At 35.5% G+C, this 18,935-nt stretch overlaps 1 protein-coding gene across 1 annotated transcript in view; it reads right to left on the bottom strand.

Moving 5' to 3' along the window:
• Positions 1-3,087, bottom strand: part of LOC145978555 (uncharacterized) — a 30,765-nt gene extending 27,678 nt beyond the window's left edge. The window contains exon 1 of the mRNA XM_083111245.1: positions 2,944-3,087. Within this exon, the coding sequence (XP_082967371.1) occupies positions 2,944-2,946 (3 nt within the window). The 5' untranslated portion in view covers positions 2,947-3,087. The remainder of the gene's footprint in view (positions 1-2,943) is intronic.
• Positions 3,088-18,935: the final 15,848 nt, after the last annotated feature.

Raw genomic sequence — 18,935 nt, 5'->3', positions numbered from 1 at the left:
GGTGGAGAAAGTTATCGGAAGCTGATAAAAATTCAAGGAAAGACAATAAACAACAACATTAATTATTATAACTCGTGTTACGAATTCAGTTTTCCAACTGGAGTCTGTTTGTCCATCAGTAGTTATTGTTGAAATTGGGATAAATTTTGACATACATCAGTCGGTCTACTTGCACCAGTTATTTACGTGGAAAACCAGGGACGTTGCCACAGGTTGGATGAGGATAGGGTTCAGCCCACCAAAACAGCATACAAGATAAATAAATTATTGAATAAATTTGTTTTTATTGGAGCTAGAACCACACATACAGGAATAAAGAATTAGAGGGAGCGATAAGAGAATGGGAGATAAACAAATGAATAAAGAAGAGAAATACAAGAAAAGGAAATGTGGAGATAGAGAAAGAAAGTAGGGAAAATACGAAGAGAACAGAGGAAAAACAGAACGAAAGAAAGAAATCGAATAAAAAGAGAGATAAGAAGGGAAAAGGAAAAGAGAGAAATAGAGAAGAAAAAAGTGTAAGAGGGAAATGGAGATAGAGAAGTAGAGAATATAAAAGTGTAAGAAGGAAGTAGAGATAGAGAAATAGAGAAGGCAAAGTGTAAGAGACAAATGGAGATAGAGAAATAGGAAGAAAAGAAGGAAAGAAGAGAGCGAGAGAGAGAGAGAGATATAGCGAAAAAGGACCGATATCTATATACCACAGTATTTTAGAAGCTGTTGATTGATTGATTTAGGCTATTTTACTTTGGCGAATATGAGTCTATAAGTGATTGTAAGATAAGATGGATGAAGGGACAATCACGAACATACAGGGACGACACAACACGAACCCTACGGAGGATTATACTGTCCGTGAGTCCAGACGCCATAGCCTCACTAGTCTGCAGAATGTACTACGTGGAAGTGAAGTTGACATTTGGATGTGTTGAGAAAGGGCCACCCCTTACACCCGTTTTAGTAACTGTAATAATTAACTTCGCACGATTATTACACGTCAACATATCAAACTGATTTATCAAGACAACATGAATTTTGTTTTTCAGGGAAAAAAGCTTCACGTCAGCTTCACAAGTTAAATATTTCTAATTTTATGTTTTATTATTTAAATCATTATTTCGAGGTTACTTTGGATGTGGTGAAGAGTTGAACCTAAAATCATCCATCGGCAAAGCTTTGCTATACTTAAAAAAAGGAAGAATTAAATAATTTTATCGCCCATTTTCCACATTTTGAAGTAGCTTTTACCACTCCAGACAGATAATAAATGTGGAAGTTCGTCTGTTAAAAGTTAATAACTTACACCACTCTACCGGAAACTATAAACCGAGTCAACGTATTTTTAGTTATAACTAATTCTGACGTTTCTTTTCTTTGAGGGAAGATTTCTCAAAGATTCACCAATCGAACGTAGGCTTACATCTTGCAAAGGCGCTACAGTTTTGAAACGTTTCCAATAGGTAAATTGAAACTAGGAGTGAATGTAACATGCAATTTTGTTGCAGAAACTTCATGTATTTCATAATTAAATCTCGCGCCCTTATCATGGTGATAATATAATTTTAATTTCCGCATACTTATACACATAAGGTCAAGGATATTATCTCTTATCATGCCGTCTACAGCAGAGCACTCGCAGCTATGACACACGCACAATAGCACTTGCACTGCTGATGCTCCGACTTATCTCGTCTTTTTTGGCAATCTGTATGTATTAGCGCACAATATTAGGTCATTTTGTGGTTCTTGAGGCATTTTCCTGGCACAGAATCCTCACCGTAACTGATTGTGCGCTTCTTGTGTTGAATTATGAAATTATTGCGTAATGAGTGATCAATATAGTGGGAGAATAGTCTCGATCTTAATAATGAGTTGGTGTTAAATTGGGGGAGGGGAAGAAAGTTTACATATACAGGGTGTTTCCGTGACCTTGTTCCAAACTTGCAGAGTGGATGGAGACTGACCCAACTACCAATATGAGATAAGGATCCTCGGTCCGGAAAGTTATGAGTCAAAACTATTTGGGGGCGTCCTATGTCAGTGGAATAAGACAAGTGAAAGATGCGGCTTGTAGATTTAATTGGCCTCTATGCATAAAACCACATGAGCAAAAAAACTTTTCCCACTATTCTAGTTTTTAAAGCTACATTGTCAAGACATCGATTAAATATTTGCTTTCCTGCTGCCACTGAATCTCTATGTCGTTTGTTTGAGCCTTATTGTGAAATTATTAATCCATATTTCTGCACATTCTTAATCTAATCGCATCAAGGAGCACTAATACCAAAATGACAATTCTTGCGTAAATGAGTTTTCGATATACGTCTTTTAAAGGTTCAGTTTATGCAAAAATCAAGTCCCATTATTGCGCATAAAAATAAGTATAATCTTTAACAAACTTCTGCCACGTCATATGGATGGAGCAACTTTTATCAATGCTGTTAATGCTACATTATTTAGCACTGTGAGATAGTTTATGCTATATTGTTCAAATTCGCACAGTAAAATTCACGTGGAGAGTATAATTTCAGTCCTTAGTGCTATATGCGCTGAGCGGTTAGGACAGCACGCTGCCATGCCAAGAGTCCCGGGTTCGAATCCCGGTCTGGGCATGGGTGGTCCTTGTGAATGTCTATGCATCAATTTCTTCAGAGAGACAGGTAAAAAGGAGAAACTCATCTAAAAATATGTTGTCCATTTATGAGTAGCCAGACAAGAATCACAATGACACCTTGAAACCAGCCCGTCATACTATATCTACCCTTGCATTCTTATAATGTTAGTGGTAATAGGTTGTCCCATGTACACTTATTAAGCTGTACTAAAACTCTCAGACGCAACTATTTCAATGTAACTTACATGATTAGAATGTAACCATGTGAAAATGCCAGTGAGGAGAAGAATGTAATGAAGATGATAAATAAAGAAAGAATTGCTACTCACCATGTCGTATCTTGATTTGCGGGTCAGAGCAAACTAATCAGATCCTTGTATACTGTGGATAATAAGCCTTTCTAAGCATGAAGTGAATGCAGCAGTCTTTAAATACATAAATCCATCCTCCAGAACATTAGGTAATCTAATCACATTTACGTCCATGTCGCAACGTTAATGGAAAAAAATGGCACGCTTTGGGGGAAACCAAGGACCAATCAACTTTACGCTAATTTGTTCAACAGCCATAACAACGCGTGATATGGATATGTCTTATACATTTGTTCTCAGCTTTTTCTACCTTTTATTTTCTGGAAGTTTCAAATTCTAGTCTCTCGCGGCTGCTCTTTAACCCCCTGACCATTGGAGTCCATTGTCTAATAATGTGCCATTGGTTATTTACTCTGTATGACTAAGATGTATTATTACGCAATAATATGTAAAATTCAGATTAATGATGGTAACAGAACTGGGAATCTCTACTTGAAAAATGGCATTGACCAAAACTTTTGGATGCAATTTTAGATTTGAAAAAGAGAATGTAGTAACTTGAAAGTGCGCATCATGTCTCCTATTCCGTATTTGCTTTCCTACTGTAACTACATATAAATTTTTAAAAAACGTATACATTCTAAAGTTTATGCTTCTATAAGCAGAAGGCTGAATTACTTTCACAAAGACAACCCAGTGCTTCCTCTCGCTTAGACATAATATGTAAGTTTTAATCCAGATCAGAGCACAGAGATGAATTGGTATGCAAGACGTTTGCAAAATGATTGTTCGGAAATAAAATTGATGTAAATGTCGTTGGCGGCAATTATATTTGTCTTCATGACTTTTAGTGTATACCATACGGATACATATCCTATCGTTTAAAACAATTTTCCGTCAAACCATTCAATCTTAAGGAAATAGTCCTATAAGATCGCCAGAGAATACATAATCTCCATGAATTATTTGTTCAAACATTTGCAGTTGGTCTGATATCGCTATGTAGGTTGTTTCCCAAAGTGAGGAATATATGCTCTGAAATGGCACTCTATACGGTTGAATTATGTAGTAAACACAATAGTAACGTAAAGCTTTATAATTTTGTATAGTTTATATTCTGACTTTAATTTGTATAACGAATTAATGTAAACACAAGCACTGGATTCCTTGTTTATCTATATTTTGAGATTTTTAAATGGAACCAAATTCTGGTTTTAAAATTAAATACTTATATTTCATATTTTTTTAAAAATTTCTATTTCAGAAAGCAATTTAAAAAATTGGGTTAAAAAGATGAAATATAACAAGAATTAATAAGAAAACTCAAAGTATTTTGTGGCGAATTTCTTAATCATTCTTCGAATCCTTAGGCTATGTAACGACACGGAAAGTGAATTTAATATAAAACCGGATGTTGGCAAATCCCTCAATAAGTTCAATAAAAATATACGTCAAAGTGCATGTCACCCACGGCATAGCAACAGTCAAATATGACTCATCTTCCAATACACCCTCTATTAAAAAAATCTTCATACACCATATCTGACTATAACATTTCAACAATTTGTATTTTGTACTGATTAAATTTCCGTAATGTGAAAATATATTATTTAAGAGTTTAAGATAGCAGAAAATTATGTTGTTATTGCTAAGTATTGCTTTGAAGAACTTGTGTTCCTTTTCGTGCATACAAACATTGTTTTTTGCACATGAGAGTGAAGGGCATATATTGTTTTATATCTCGTTACACAAACATGATCTTCGGACCATCATTATCCCGCAGTTGCTAAGGGAAATGCATCGTAATTTAAATAGCCAGAAAAACAAATTTTATGCAAGAATATTTCACCAGCAAGGTAGATGATTTACTTTACTTCTAAAGATTGATTGATTGATTTGGCGTTTTAAGTCCACTTTATGCACAGTAAGGCTAATCGGGACTGAACCTACAGTTTAAAGTGGAATCCGAACCACTATGTCCCTCCACCGGGTATCGAGTCCTGGACCACTTGATTACAAGGCGACTACGCTACCACTTCCACATCGGGGAGGGCACTTTAACTTTAAAGATATAAGTATTTAGATCATGCAGTTAAACCATGGCGATTGGCAAAGATCAGAAGCAGCGGCGTTCCTGGGGACCCAATTTGACCTTTTAGAAAGAAAAAAAAAGACGCATGAAAAGATGGAGAAAAATAACATGGGTTACTGAAAATCTTTGGCGACATAGATATTTATTTTAGGGTTTATTATGTAGCAATAAATCTTTACAAGGTAGTGCAAAAGAGCCAAAATGAGCTCACTCTAACATATTATACAGGGTGACGAAAAAGTTCGGAGACTTTTTAAAAATATTTCAACAGCATAAAACTGCTCTATAAATACGTATATAAACCTAAATCATTAACGTTTCAAACACCTTTATTAGACTAGTAATAACAAATTACAGTATGTGCTTAAAATTGCTTCCTTTTGAGTCAATACTTTTGTGAAGTCATCTACGAAAATTATTGACAATGGTCGCACACTGTTCGACAGTAATTTCATCCCATGTACGTCGTAAAGCTATTTTGAGCGCGTCTACTGATTTGTACGGAACACGAGAAATCTTCTCCTCGAAAATCGACCAAACGGAGTAATCAATGGCGTTCAAGTCTGGCGAATTTTAAGGCCAATCGTCCTTGCCCAGAAAACCCGAGCTGAATTCGTTGGAGCCCAATGTTGCTGAAGCGTGAATCCATCTTCCTTGGTGTGCACTACGGTTCCAAAATGTCATGGAGAGCGATTTGCAGCGTTAATTTTGACATTCTGTTTGATGAACACCGATGGCGTTTTCCCGCCGCACAAATGCCGCTCCAAACCATCACAGACGCCGCAAAATGACGTCGGACGTCAACTTTTGCAACAGCTAAATTTTTCTGACCATTCTTTAGTAATTTGCGGTGCTTTTCACGATTAAGTACACGCTCCATGCTGAAAATCTTAAAATAGCAAGAAGAACTTCTTGAAGACGATCTCTAGCGACCAGTTGAAGCAATAGACGTGCTTCTTCCCACAACTTTTGTTTAATTTTATCAATGAGAAAGTGATTACACTTTCTACAGTAGGCCAAAATTAAAGAAGGAATTTAAAAAAAAAAGCATTAAACAATTTTAAAATTCGTAAATAACGAGAAAAATAGCTCAAATGAATCTCCGAACTTTTTCGCCAGCTTGCTCCTTGATTGTAACTGATATAATTTGAAAGCATAACACTAGATTATTAGTCATCCATCATTCCTATTCTCACTGCATTCTCCACCTAGTGTTTAATTTAATCTGCTGCATTAGAAAAATATTTTAGTAGTTTCCACGAAAAACCTTAAGTAAGGTTACAAGGTACATGTTACAATTTTCATTATAAACATAGTGATAATTTAAACTAGTAATCCAAAATTGATATGCGTTTGACTTAGCTTGATCACATGAGTTGACATTTGATAAACACATTTCATATTTACCCTTTTTTTTAGAAGGAAGTGTTTAGTCTATCCTAGGGTCAACTTGTAACCTCTTGCACATATGCAGCCATGCATCTTAATGCATTTATTCGCTTCCTACAAGTGATATGATAAGTGTGTTTCGAAACAAATCAGATGGTTTAATTTAAAAGAAATGTTATTAATGGAATTCCGATACCAAGAGTAATGTGCACATTGACTTCTTTACTAAAGAATAATTGAAGGGCTCTGGTGTAAAACATGGTAAGTTACACTTTGGTCATTTCTGAGTTCATTAAGAAAAAGGGTTATTAGAAGCTATACTGTAGATAAATTGTTTTCGTCTTGTGTTTAACAATTTCAGAAGGCGTCATTGAGTCCAATCGAAATTGTATGACATTGCAATTTCACTCAAAAATTGAAGGATGACACATTTTACTATGTAACTAAAAGGTGACCAAAATGTCACTTACCATGTTTTACACTTGGGTTTCAGTAGATACCAATACAACGTGCAATGAATTATTTATGAGAAACTAAATTCAATGTTTTTATAGATTGATTGATTGAGTTGATGTTTTAAGTTCACTGTATGCACAGTAAGGATAATCGGGACTAGACCAAGATTTTAAAGTTGGATCCGAATCTCTATGTGCCTCCACCGGGTATCGAACCCGGGATCCCTTGATTGCTAGGCCACGCGCCGCTACGCCATCAGTGTTAATACTCGTATACTTTTATACCGTTAATGATTTATTATATTCATTAATACACAAGAACTTTACGTTTTCGTTAATTTATATGGTCTGTTTCATATATATTTTTTTAATATGAGTATTTTGTGGTTCTGTCAGTTTAAAAAATCTACTTTTTCCGAAGAAAATCCTACAAATACATATAATGAAAAATGGTGTATTGGTGTATGGTGGATTTAAAAGGAGATAATTTTGTCATTGTTTAGATCAGATCTAATTATGACCATGCATAATATTTGATATGCTGCGCGGCCACGTAGCTGTCGTTGTTTTTGTGAAACGCCTTTACGGCAAAAGCGCGTTGTTCACCGGTCCACGACGACATCTCGACTGAACACCGATATCAGTGTCAATGGCAAAGTTTTGTTGTCCAGATGGCACCACTCCCGTTATCTGATTCCTTACGTAACTTGCTATTTCCAGGGTTGCCAAATCGCCCGTTTCACTGCCGCACCTATTATCTTTCTTCCATGTCTTGTCACGGGTTCTCTACTTGCGCAAACCTCTCTCGTTCACACCTTTTCCAATTTTTGTTTCACGTTTTTCTTCTCCATCACTTCTTCTATCTACTCTGTTTTGACCCATCTCTTTCTAATGTTTCTATGTTTCTCCTCCTTCATACCATTTCTTTTCTCCTACTTCTGTTTTACTATGTAAAGCACGACTTCCCAAACTTTTTCGTTTCACGGCGCCTTTAGTGTTTCAAGATTTTGCCGCATTGCCCAAGTCAGAATGTAGGTGTATTGAACACTTGCAGAGCTCTGTTATTGTGGTTAGGTTGCTTGCCGTAGGGCACATTGGGAACCACTGATGTAAACCAATTTTCTCTCAAAAGAGGGTTTTCGGGGTTTCTGCAATGGTCTGTACTAGTCCTACCTGTAATGTCAAGTAATTTTCAGTCACTTCAGTCACAATAATGCAAATTTCTATGATTGACATGAAATTATAGTGATACACACACATACTTTCATACTGACGTTCAGTTCCCAGGAGGACAATAACCCCCTTCGGACCCTATGAAGTAATACCCACGTCAAAGTTTGAGCATATTTTTTCTCGATTCTGTATCACAAAATAGCTCAACCAAGATGAAAAGAAACATGCAAACTCGCGAACTAAAGCCGACAAGCATATGTTGTTTCCTGTCGCTTCGCCTTTTCATGTGCCTGAGTGCCCCCGTGTTGCCAAATGTATAACTTACCTCCGACGCTTTGTTGTCAAACTTTCAACAATGTAAAATATTATCTCTCTTCTTTCGATGTGTACGATTTTCCTCTTCATGATGATAATACTTTTTGACACTGAATGAAGATGTCATTGTGTTGAACGCCTGACCTTTGGCAACGCACGGGATTGCATGCTAAACAGCTGATTGCATCGCCCACTCTCCCTCCGCTCTCTTACGGTTGAAAATTCGACGACTACACCAAGAGGGGTTTTATCTTATGTCCAGCTGTACAGTCACGGAAAGACATACTTTCCCCTGGAGTCTTAATGCCAGTAGTCTTATGCGGGAAGTACATCTTTCCACTACTGTACGTCTCTCCTTCTCACTGTATACTACGAGAAATTAGCTTTAGGTTTATTGCCTGCTTTGAGGCAACTGAAGATTCCTAGTTTTTATGAGAACAATGGATCACAGAAATGTTATACAGTCACGGACACAACTGGGTTGTAACAATTCAATTTAAAGGTAATGGGATTGTGACCACCCAGAAGTGTCCGTGACTGTACCGTACTATGTATATTCAATACGTGATTAAAGTTCTTGCCCCTTGTCCACGTCACTACAGTTGACTACATGGATGTAAAGTTGAAACTTTTCCCCCCCACATCAGTACTATCAATGGACGTGTTGGAAGTTTCATCGGACAGATATTTTTAAATGTTCTTGTGCTAACTTGTATTTTCTTATATTATGTCGCTTTTCTATTTTGATCTACAATTTGTGTCGGGAATCTGTGGAGCAAGGCCGAGCATAAAATCGGAAAGCAAACGCTACAAAATTTCTGTTTGTGTGTATGGCTTTCCGTTGATTTGAGCGTTGAAGAAAATTACATTTTATTTTTATATCCTTCTCTACAAGTAGTAGTAGTTTATTCCTTCACCGGACGACATTGTCCAAGTTCATTTGATACCATAGCCTATTTTGGCCAAAATTACGGGTCAGCATTTATATTTTGAGCCTAACAATGAAAAAACAGGAATTTGGCATTGAAAACTGCTTTATTGTTTTTCGAAGTATTCTCCTTTATGGTCAATACACTTTTGCATTCGTTCGAACCATTTGTGAAAGCAGTTTTTCCAATCTTCTTGAGACACCTCCATAATATGGTTTTTGAACGCATCAACGGCGTCTTCCGCCGACGAAAATCGTTGTCCACACAATTTATTCTTGACATTCGGGAACAAGGAGAAGTCATTGGGTGCCAAATCAGGACTGCACGGCGGATGACCCATCAATTCGATTTTTTGACTGTTCATAAAGTCAGTTGTTAGACGAGATGTGTGACAGCTGGCATTGTCTTGATGAAGAATGATCCGACGGCGTTTGTTTGTTTTCCGTATTTGACCGACGACCTCTGGCAAACAAATTGTTGTGTACCATTCAGAGTTGAACGTTCTACGTTCCTCTAAAGGCACAGTTGCCACATGACCAGTTTTCCCGAAAAAACAGGCGACCATTTGTTTCGATGTGCCTTGAGGGCGAACAACTTTTGTTGGATTGGGTTCATCTTGAAACACTCATACAGTCGACTGCTGTTTACGTTCCGGCTCATATGCATATATCCATGATTCGTCACCTGTTACAATCTTATATACGTCTTTTGAAGCACCACGATTGTATTTATTGAGCATTTGTTTGCACCAATTGACGCGAGCGTCTTTTTGAGTTTTTGTCAAATTGTGTGGGATCCAACGAGAACGTACCTTTCTCACAGCTAAATGATCATGTAATATTTTATATATGCTGTTGGAACTAATGCCTATGGTTGCCTCAATCTCACAGTATGTTACATGATGATCTTAAAGTATTAGGTTTTGCACAGCATCAACGTTTTCTTGAACAACAACTGATTTTGGACGACCTTCGCGAATCTCGTCGGTGAGCGAATGGCGGCCACGATTAAATTCGTTATACCAGCGTTTCACAGTGGCAAAGGATGGGGCTTCATCGCCAAATGTGGAAGTAAGTTGATCGATGCATTCTTGTCTTGTCATCGGACGAAAATGTTCACGAGTTAATTCCATTTTATTGTTGTCGCGCAATCTCCAAGGCAACATAAACAACACAAATGAAGCTATTGACAAAACATTTGAAGTACGTTATGGTCAATAATGCCAGACGATTCCGTGCAAACGTCAAATCGCGCCTAACTTCAATCAGTGTTGCCAAGGCTCAAAATATAAATAGTGACCCTCGTAAGCTATATTTTCATATTTTCTGGTCGATTTAGCTAATTTGTAGGTGTAGCAAAATGCCCAACCCTAGTAAGAATTCTAAAAAACCTTCGTACTAGGGTGATTAACATTTTTGAATATCTAGCTTGGGAATTCTACCCTCAGAGTCATGTGACACTCTGTTGATTGGTTGAGAGTGTACTTGGGGTTATGCTCCAAGCAGGTGGCTAATTTTTTTGAGAATGGTGTCAAGGTACGTAGTTTCTTAGGTATGAAAAACTACAGACTACTTGATTACTAGTTACTTTTGAGATACTCATATTTGCTCAGATCTAGTAAATACTACAACTATGTTGCTTATTATATACTCTTATTTAAGAGTTTAATTTTATAATCTTTGGATCTGAATAATATTAACAATCAAGAGAGTTTTGACAACTAAAATTGTTCTGTGACTCTTTCATTCTTCACATCATATACAAAAGTCTTCTCTGCAATAGGAATAACACTAAATAGAGTGTTGTCAGGCAGAGGCTCATGGAATTCACATACAATTTTGATATTAGTTCTATCATTGACTACCACTTGTTTTATTTTTGATGTGTTTATAACAAACATTGGTCTGTGTGCCTTGAATTCACTGGGAGTGTAGTATACATCTATGTTTAGTTCAGTTACTCTCTTGTAAGCTGTATAAGTCTCATATAATTTAAGAAAGTCATCCTGTGCTATGTTGAGATTATAATTTTCACGGGGGAAAATCTCATTACGTCCATTTTTAAGATAAATATTTTTAATCTTGCAACCATCAAATTTGCTAGAATCTTTTTCTTGACTGTTCTCTCTCCCAGTCTGAAACAACACAATTACAAAATCTGGCATATCATACTGTATACTACTGAATTCATTAGTGGCGTCAAGTTCGTAATGTCCACCAGAGGCTGGTTTTTGGACACACTGGTAAGTGTAAAATCCAATAGGAACTTGTGATTTTTTTTTAGAATATTTGCTTTGTATTTGACAGCATAACTAGTTTCATATTCTACTACTGGTATCCTCAGCTCCATGGTTTTGATGATACACTTGGCTGTTTCAGGTAAGGCGTTGGGTAATGTACCATCAGGATTTAAAGTACTATAACACATTAATGCATTATTGTAATTAGCTGCCCTGCGAAAAGTGACCCTCAAACCACCTTTCGATATGATGTCCTTGTAGTCTGAGAAGAAACCTGGCAGCAGACGCATGGGAAATAGTACTGTGTGTTTTTTGTCAGAATTTTTGTTCCTGATTCAAATTTTCCTGCCTGGTAATATGTTGCATCTACTTTGGAAAATTTAAGTGTTCCTATGGCAGTAGAAGTAATGCCAGGATAGTCTACTCTATCTATCACAGTACCATGTTTTCTAATTTCTACTTGAGAGAACAAGTGTGGTACAAATTTATCTACTAGTTTATGTTTGCACAAGGGGGAAATGCTTCATTATTTTCATTTTTTACAACTTCAAATTTAATATACTAGTCAGCTCTGTGAGAATGTACAAAACTGTCACCCACGTACACATCAAATTCAATTTCACGATTGGGTTCATTGAGATTAGCAAATGTAGGACGATTGGGAGGAAAAGATTGTAATTCATAACTTTCAATATGCTCCATGTTAATGGTTATTTTATATATTAATTTCTATGATTGCTGTTGTAGAAGCACGAGCAAAGTCTTCTACTTCTACACCTTACCTATTTCATTGGTTTCCACCAACTCTATGTGGTCTATACGATTGTGAGATGCTGGAAATAAGATAGGTGAGGAGGTTGTGTAGATGATAGGTTCCATGAACTCAGAATTTGGTTTGAAAGTTGATATTATTCCAGTTTGTTTGTGACTACCTATGTTGCCATCAGAATTGGTAATCATTCCTTCTGCCGCATTAAAATGAATGTTCAAAGTCTCTATAGCCAAGAATTTAGTAGTACTGCCACCTATGTGTTTAATGGCAGGCTTATGTTTTGTGTTGTTCTCAAAACCTAGTAGGTTACCAAGTGTACCTAGATCAACTGTTTCAGTTGCAGAAACTAATTCTACTCTGTTTGTAACAGAATTTTGTGATAGTAACACTCCTCTAGGTAGATGATATTATACTGACCAGGAGTAATAATAATTTTTTCATTTCCTACTGAAACCCTATTATTGTGTTCTGTGATATTAGGAATACATACTGTAGAAAGCACGTAGAGCTATAGATTTAGGATAGATAATATCATTGTGTAAGCTAAGTTTTAGTATTAAGTCTCACTAGTGAGATGGAATACTCCCATGATGGTTTAGATGCCACAATTATTTCTGAAAATCTTTAATTGATGATTTATTTATTTGAGATAAGAAGGCCAGCTTAGAAACACATAGGTGGCCACAATTTACATCCTGAAAACCCTGGATACGCTCGTCACTATAATAAAGATTAGAAGTATGAAGATAACTAATTAAGCCTTATGGTGGTATTCCACTAAAAGAATAAAAAACAAAAGCTATATTAGGTTGTTTGTAATAACAAATCCAGTGGGTGCCTTGATTTTTGAAACTATCAAAACTGACTACTCCACACTCTATTTTATATGGTCCCTTGAAGGGTAAGGAATCTGACATGAAAACACCTCTCAAGTATTTCATTTTCAGTGACTTAATCATATTTTCAATATCATAGTTAGATAATGGTTCTATTTTTTTAAAAACATTTTCTCAAAGTATTAGCTTGCAACCCTTGCCTTTCTTCTCCATTGCCAGATTATGACGTTTTTGGTCATCTAGTTCAGCTTTGTTCTTCTTTGCGTCAATTACTGTTTTTGCTATAGCTGCACTACCTCCTGCTAGACTCCCCACAGCACCCAGAGCTGCTAAAATAGCTGGAATACTGAATATGAAACCAACAGTGTGTTTCTTTTTTCTAGAACTCTGCAATCTTTTCAACTGAGGTGTACTAAGTGTTAATTTCATTCATTCCATGACCTTTACTGAAACAAGGATGTTTTTCTTCTCCTGTTGTTTTTTAGTGAGGAGATTGTCTAAGGATCCTAGAGATTTTAGATCTCAATAAGGTACTTGGTATACGTGTACAATACCTTTAGGTTTCATCATAATGGGTATTTATATATATATTTAGAATTATAGTCCACATCCTAATGTTTGTTTTGTATTCATGACAATGGTTGTACCAAATGCTGCTATTATTTCACCTCATGAAGCATTTTTGCTGATTAGTCTTCCAAATGCTACTTGTTCCAATTTTTGATCAGCCTTATGACGAAAACTAAGGTCATTGTGAGTATTGTAGGCAATGTCATGGTCTTTACAAGCTGTATCCAAAGGATTAATTCCTTTGACTCCTTTCTCAAGTCTTTGTTCTAATTTAGTCCCTGTACCACAGTATTGGTAACCAGGTAAGTGCATTTGGAAAGGAAGTTTGTTAATAATATCATTAACTAAACCCTGACCCTTCCAGAGTTTAGGAGGTAGAGTATTAATAATTTTAATTAAGTATCCTATCCTTTACTGTCATTTACAATAAAATTAGCTAGTTTAGTACTAATCATATCTACAATGCCTCTTTTTTCAATATATAAATGATTATTGCCATCATTTTCTTCTCATGCTATGACCAACAATCTATCTATGAATTTTCTCACATCATCCACCCACACAAACTCTTTGGGTAGAGTATTGTAGTGTTTAATGCCACTACCAGTTTTGAAATTGGTTCCATATAGGTTTAATCAGATTTTTGTATTTGTCTCCACTGCTAGATTTAACTCTATTCTGACTAGCATCATTGTTTTGGTATAGAGCATCAGACAGTATCAAAATTTCTGAGTAACTCTGGTAATCTTCATCTGTATAATCTCTAGGATGTTTCTTGGTGATGAGTTCCCACAGTCCCACAGTGCCAGGATATATAGACTAGCTACTTGCTCCACCCAAATTGTGGATATAATCCAAACACTTCATCTTTGTCAAATTTCCCAGTACTCAGGTAATCTCTTGCCAAGGAACCTAACTCATTTTTTTCTGAATCTCCTATGGCCTTAGTAGGTGGTTGTTGAAGTACTAGATGAGTATGAATACTAGATAATGGTGTAGGGGGAAAATCTGCTTAATTTCTAGCAGCAAGAGACACTAGCTCATTCATGAGATTCTTATTTTGTTCTGTGACACCCTTAATTTCTCTACCAAGACCACTGATAGCATCAATAATTGGTTGATCTTGACGTTTGTGTTGTTCATAGTGTCCTCTATTCTCAGATTTCCAGCCTTTAAATCTTTTAGCCAGATAGTCACGTAATTTCAGATTATCTTCAATTTTACGTTTTGTCATTTTTGTTTATAGGTAATTTATAACGTCACAACGTATCTTATAATGACTCAACATTTATAAAATTGTTAATTTTGTTTCTATATTTTCCATTGTTTGGTTTTTGAGTCATATCAATTGTAGGAAATCCAAAAGCATCTTTGTTCCAGCAGGAAGAGCAGAATTTTAAAAATTGACTGTAGTTTAATTCTTCTCCTACATAGTCATTATATACATGTTTAAGATTAGTGTGGTCCTGACGAAACAGACAAACTAGATTTGTATTATCACGAAGTAACTGTTTGGGAATCTTAGAATAAGTCTGAGCCAGATAAAAACAGTCTATTCCCCTATGACGACCCTGAGTAAAAAAATTACGTACTTCATTTTGATTTTCTAAAATTACATCATCAAAAACTACAACTGAGTTTTCAAGACAATGGTCAAGTGGTTTTATTTCTGATTTAAAGGTAGCTATGGCCAGTCCTTCATACAGTTTCATAAGCTGCTGGTATTTGGGTTGCTATAAACTTTTTGAGAAAACATACAAGTGTCTGTTCTACCAGTCTAACCAATTGGGAGCAAGCAGAAAATTATCTACAAGTAGTGTAGTTTTTCCACAACAAGATGGACCTAGAACGAGGCATCTGAGATTGTTAGGTAGCAATTCACCATTTTTCTTTTTAGTTTCTAGTAAATCAGGCAAACGTCTTACCACATTCCATGTTGTTGTCATAGAATTATTTGGTCTGTGGTAATCCAACTTTTTCTGGAAGTCCCAGCCATTTCACTAATAACTATTTTGTTTTTTCTACGTAATACTTTCTCAATAAGATATGTATCTGGGTATTCAGTTTTGCTAAATTCTTCTTCATAAATTCTTCCTTTCAATATTTCATTGCAATTGTCTTTTATTATATATGTATACCTGTTCCCTGGTAAGACTTCAACCACAGTGAACAACTCTGTGCTCCAATTTTTAGTAAAACCCTTTTCAAAAGGTGTTTCGATTTGCTAACTCTCACTTGATCTCCTATTTTGTACTTAGGTTTCTTGGTTGTGTGTTGATATTTAGGACATTAAACAGTAGAAATCAATTGTAATTCGTCAGATTTAGTTACTTCAGCAGGCTTCATACGTATGGTTCTATGTATAGAGTTATTGTAATTATGAACAAGATCAGATAAAATTGTTACCCACTTATAGTTACCCTGCAAACTAAACTGTTTCCACATATGATTTTTTAATGTCCTGTTGAATCTCTTAATTATGCTAGCTTTCAAATTACTGTATGTAGAATAATGTCTAATATCATGCTGAACCATTAATTTGGTGAATATGGAATTGTAAAATTATTGTCCTCTGTCTGGCTGTAGGTGACGAGGTATTCTGCCTTGTTCAAAAAGAGACTTAAAGACCTCAGTGACACAAGCTCCTGTAGAATCTAGTCAGTTATTCTCTGTTGAGATTGTCAGACTTCACAGTATTCCAAATACTAGAGGGCACTGGAACAACCCAAGCATATTTACTAAAAGTGTCTATTACAGTAAGCAATTACTTAAAACCATGATTTATGATTTATTTATCTTTATTATCTTATTCATATTTTTCAAATTTCCTGTGTTCATTTCAATCAAATCAGCCTGGCACAAATCAGCAATTCCTTTTGTATTTTTGCAGTAAGGATTTGAATTCAGCATCAATTTTGAGAATAGGGTCCAGACACTGAAACTTGAGGCTAGCTATCTCATATGGGAGACTAGAGTTGAGAGTTTCCTGTAATGTTCGTAGATCAGTACGTAATTTTTTTACTCTAATATCAAGTACAAGAATTTCATCACTGTCATCATTGTGTTTTGTATGACCAAAAATATCATTAGGCATTTTGGTAATGGTTATTTATTATAGCATAAGTAATTTGGTGAGACTATCTGAACAGGCATTTCGATAGCTTGTTTTCTAAATTCAAATAGATTCATTATTATTTTTATTGACAAATATTACATTGGTTGTCATCTCCTAGGCAATAGTGACCCCATGGTAATGTATGTATTTCACATGAGAGAATCTGTTTCTTGTCATCCTCTGAATCCAGGGCAATTTTTCTTATTTTATTTGTAGTTAATATATGACAACACTTTGAAATCTTTTTTCCTCCCTTAGTTTGGGAGACTTAGTTTTGAGACAGTTTAATAATAATCAAAGGAGAGTTTATTCTCTATTATAGTTCTACCTACTCCCTTTGGCTTTTTTGATAGCGTATTTTTCTGATCTAATTGCATACATCTTTGCTCGTAATCCAATAAATTCCTTAATAATATCATTACTTTTTTCATCTTTTAGATTGCCAGGCACCTTTTTATTCTTGGGAGGAATATCAAAACTTGAAGGGTATGAAGATGTGTCAAAATAATCAACCAACTTAGGATGTTTTATATCTTCATACAGATTAAGTGTCTTGAAATGATATATAAAACTATCTGTGTCCATATACAGAAGAGATAGGTCATCTTTATAAAAAGGCTTTATTGTATTATAGTGAAGCTGCAACATGTGGAGCTTAGACATATCCAGAACTGCAGGTCCCACATAGATAGGTTAATTAAATTTGAACAATGGCTTCTCCATTTGAAAAAGTGACAAATCTTCATGATATATTGTTCTCCATTTAAATGTTTGATCTGTCACTAATTTATTACACCTTTTTGAATCAGAGACTAGTCTTACATCTACATGCTTTCTAATATTCTCCATGTTCTTACCATAGACAGCACTATTCATTAATTTATAGAAATCCTTAAATAAATCTGAAGTAGCAAGTGTTCTGTGTGTTGTGTTAGTTTCAATATAAGGCCTCAACCACTCCTTATGCTTGAATCTAAGAACTCTTTGAATTTTCACTATATGAACTTTTCTCTATTAAAAATTTGAGATTCTTATAGTGAATGACATATCTATCTTTAGGGTTAAGAGTCATCAGAAGCTTCTTTTCTTTTGATTCAGGTGGACACTTGAACTCAGGGGCTGGTGGCAAATCAGAAAACAGATTATGTAACTCATGAGGAAAACAAGATCCACCTCAGCAAAGAAACTATACTTAGTATCATCAAAATTTTCTGTCTATTGATGTAGGGTCTATCCACTCTAAATCACCATATGAGAGTTTCTACATTATTGAATAACCATACAAATTATTCACATCAACATAGAATATATAGCTAGAGGGTTCATTTGGATTACATTCTTTGTCATACGTATATTGTTGGTTCTTGCATATCTTTGTATACATTGTACTATGCCCCCACGTATAGCTTTTTCTATAAAAAGAAACATATCCACATCTGAAATTAGCTCCAGTTCAATTTTGGTTTTTAGCAACATGGCTGACCAAGCTAACCCTGGGAGACTGTAAAAATGTGCAGGGTCCAATTTATAAATATTCATAGACAATTTTCTAAAAGTTTTGGTGTATGTCAGCAAGAATTGTCACATCTAACTTTAGATAAGCATAATGGTAGTTTTCCAGTGTTTTACATCTTACTTTCTTCCACATTAATTGTGCATGATGGTAATCTTTATCTGTAATATTATTTCCTCTGAGTTGGCTGTAGAACACCTTGAGAGGAGGAAGAGTTTCATCATTAAACTTAGTATAGTCAGTCACATATTCATATGGATAGACCAATTTTTATCTAATATGTTCTATGCCTAAACCAGGAAAACTATTAGTTGTAATTTGGAATTCGTCATCAGATAATTTGTTCTCAAGAGCATCCAGGCCAGCAGAGAGAAATCTCATAGAGTCTAGAAATCTCATCTTAATATGGCCACCACCAGGAACCTTCACTGTTTTGCTAAGACTGATATATCTCTCTTGATTTTCTGGTAGGACTTCTATATTTTCTGTATCATAACATAGATGACTAATTAAGTAGTGGAAATCATAGCCACTACCATTATGAAAGAATACGGGGGAAAATTTTGTCTCTTTGTATTTTGAGATGACAGCTATTACACAAAATCCCCAAAT

Source organism: Lepisma saccharinum, chromosome 25 (genome assembly GCF_977018435.1).
Source record: "Lepisma saccharinum chromosome 25, izLepSacc3.1, whole genome shotgun sequence".
Taxonomy (NCBI): domain Eukaryota; kingdom Metazoa; phylum Arthropoda; class Insecta; order Zygentoma; family Lepismatidae; genus Lepisma; species Lepisma saccharinum.
Note: the sequence above shows the minus strand (reverse complement) of the source record. Positions and strands in the feature narration are given on the sequence as shown.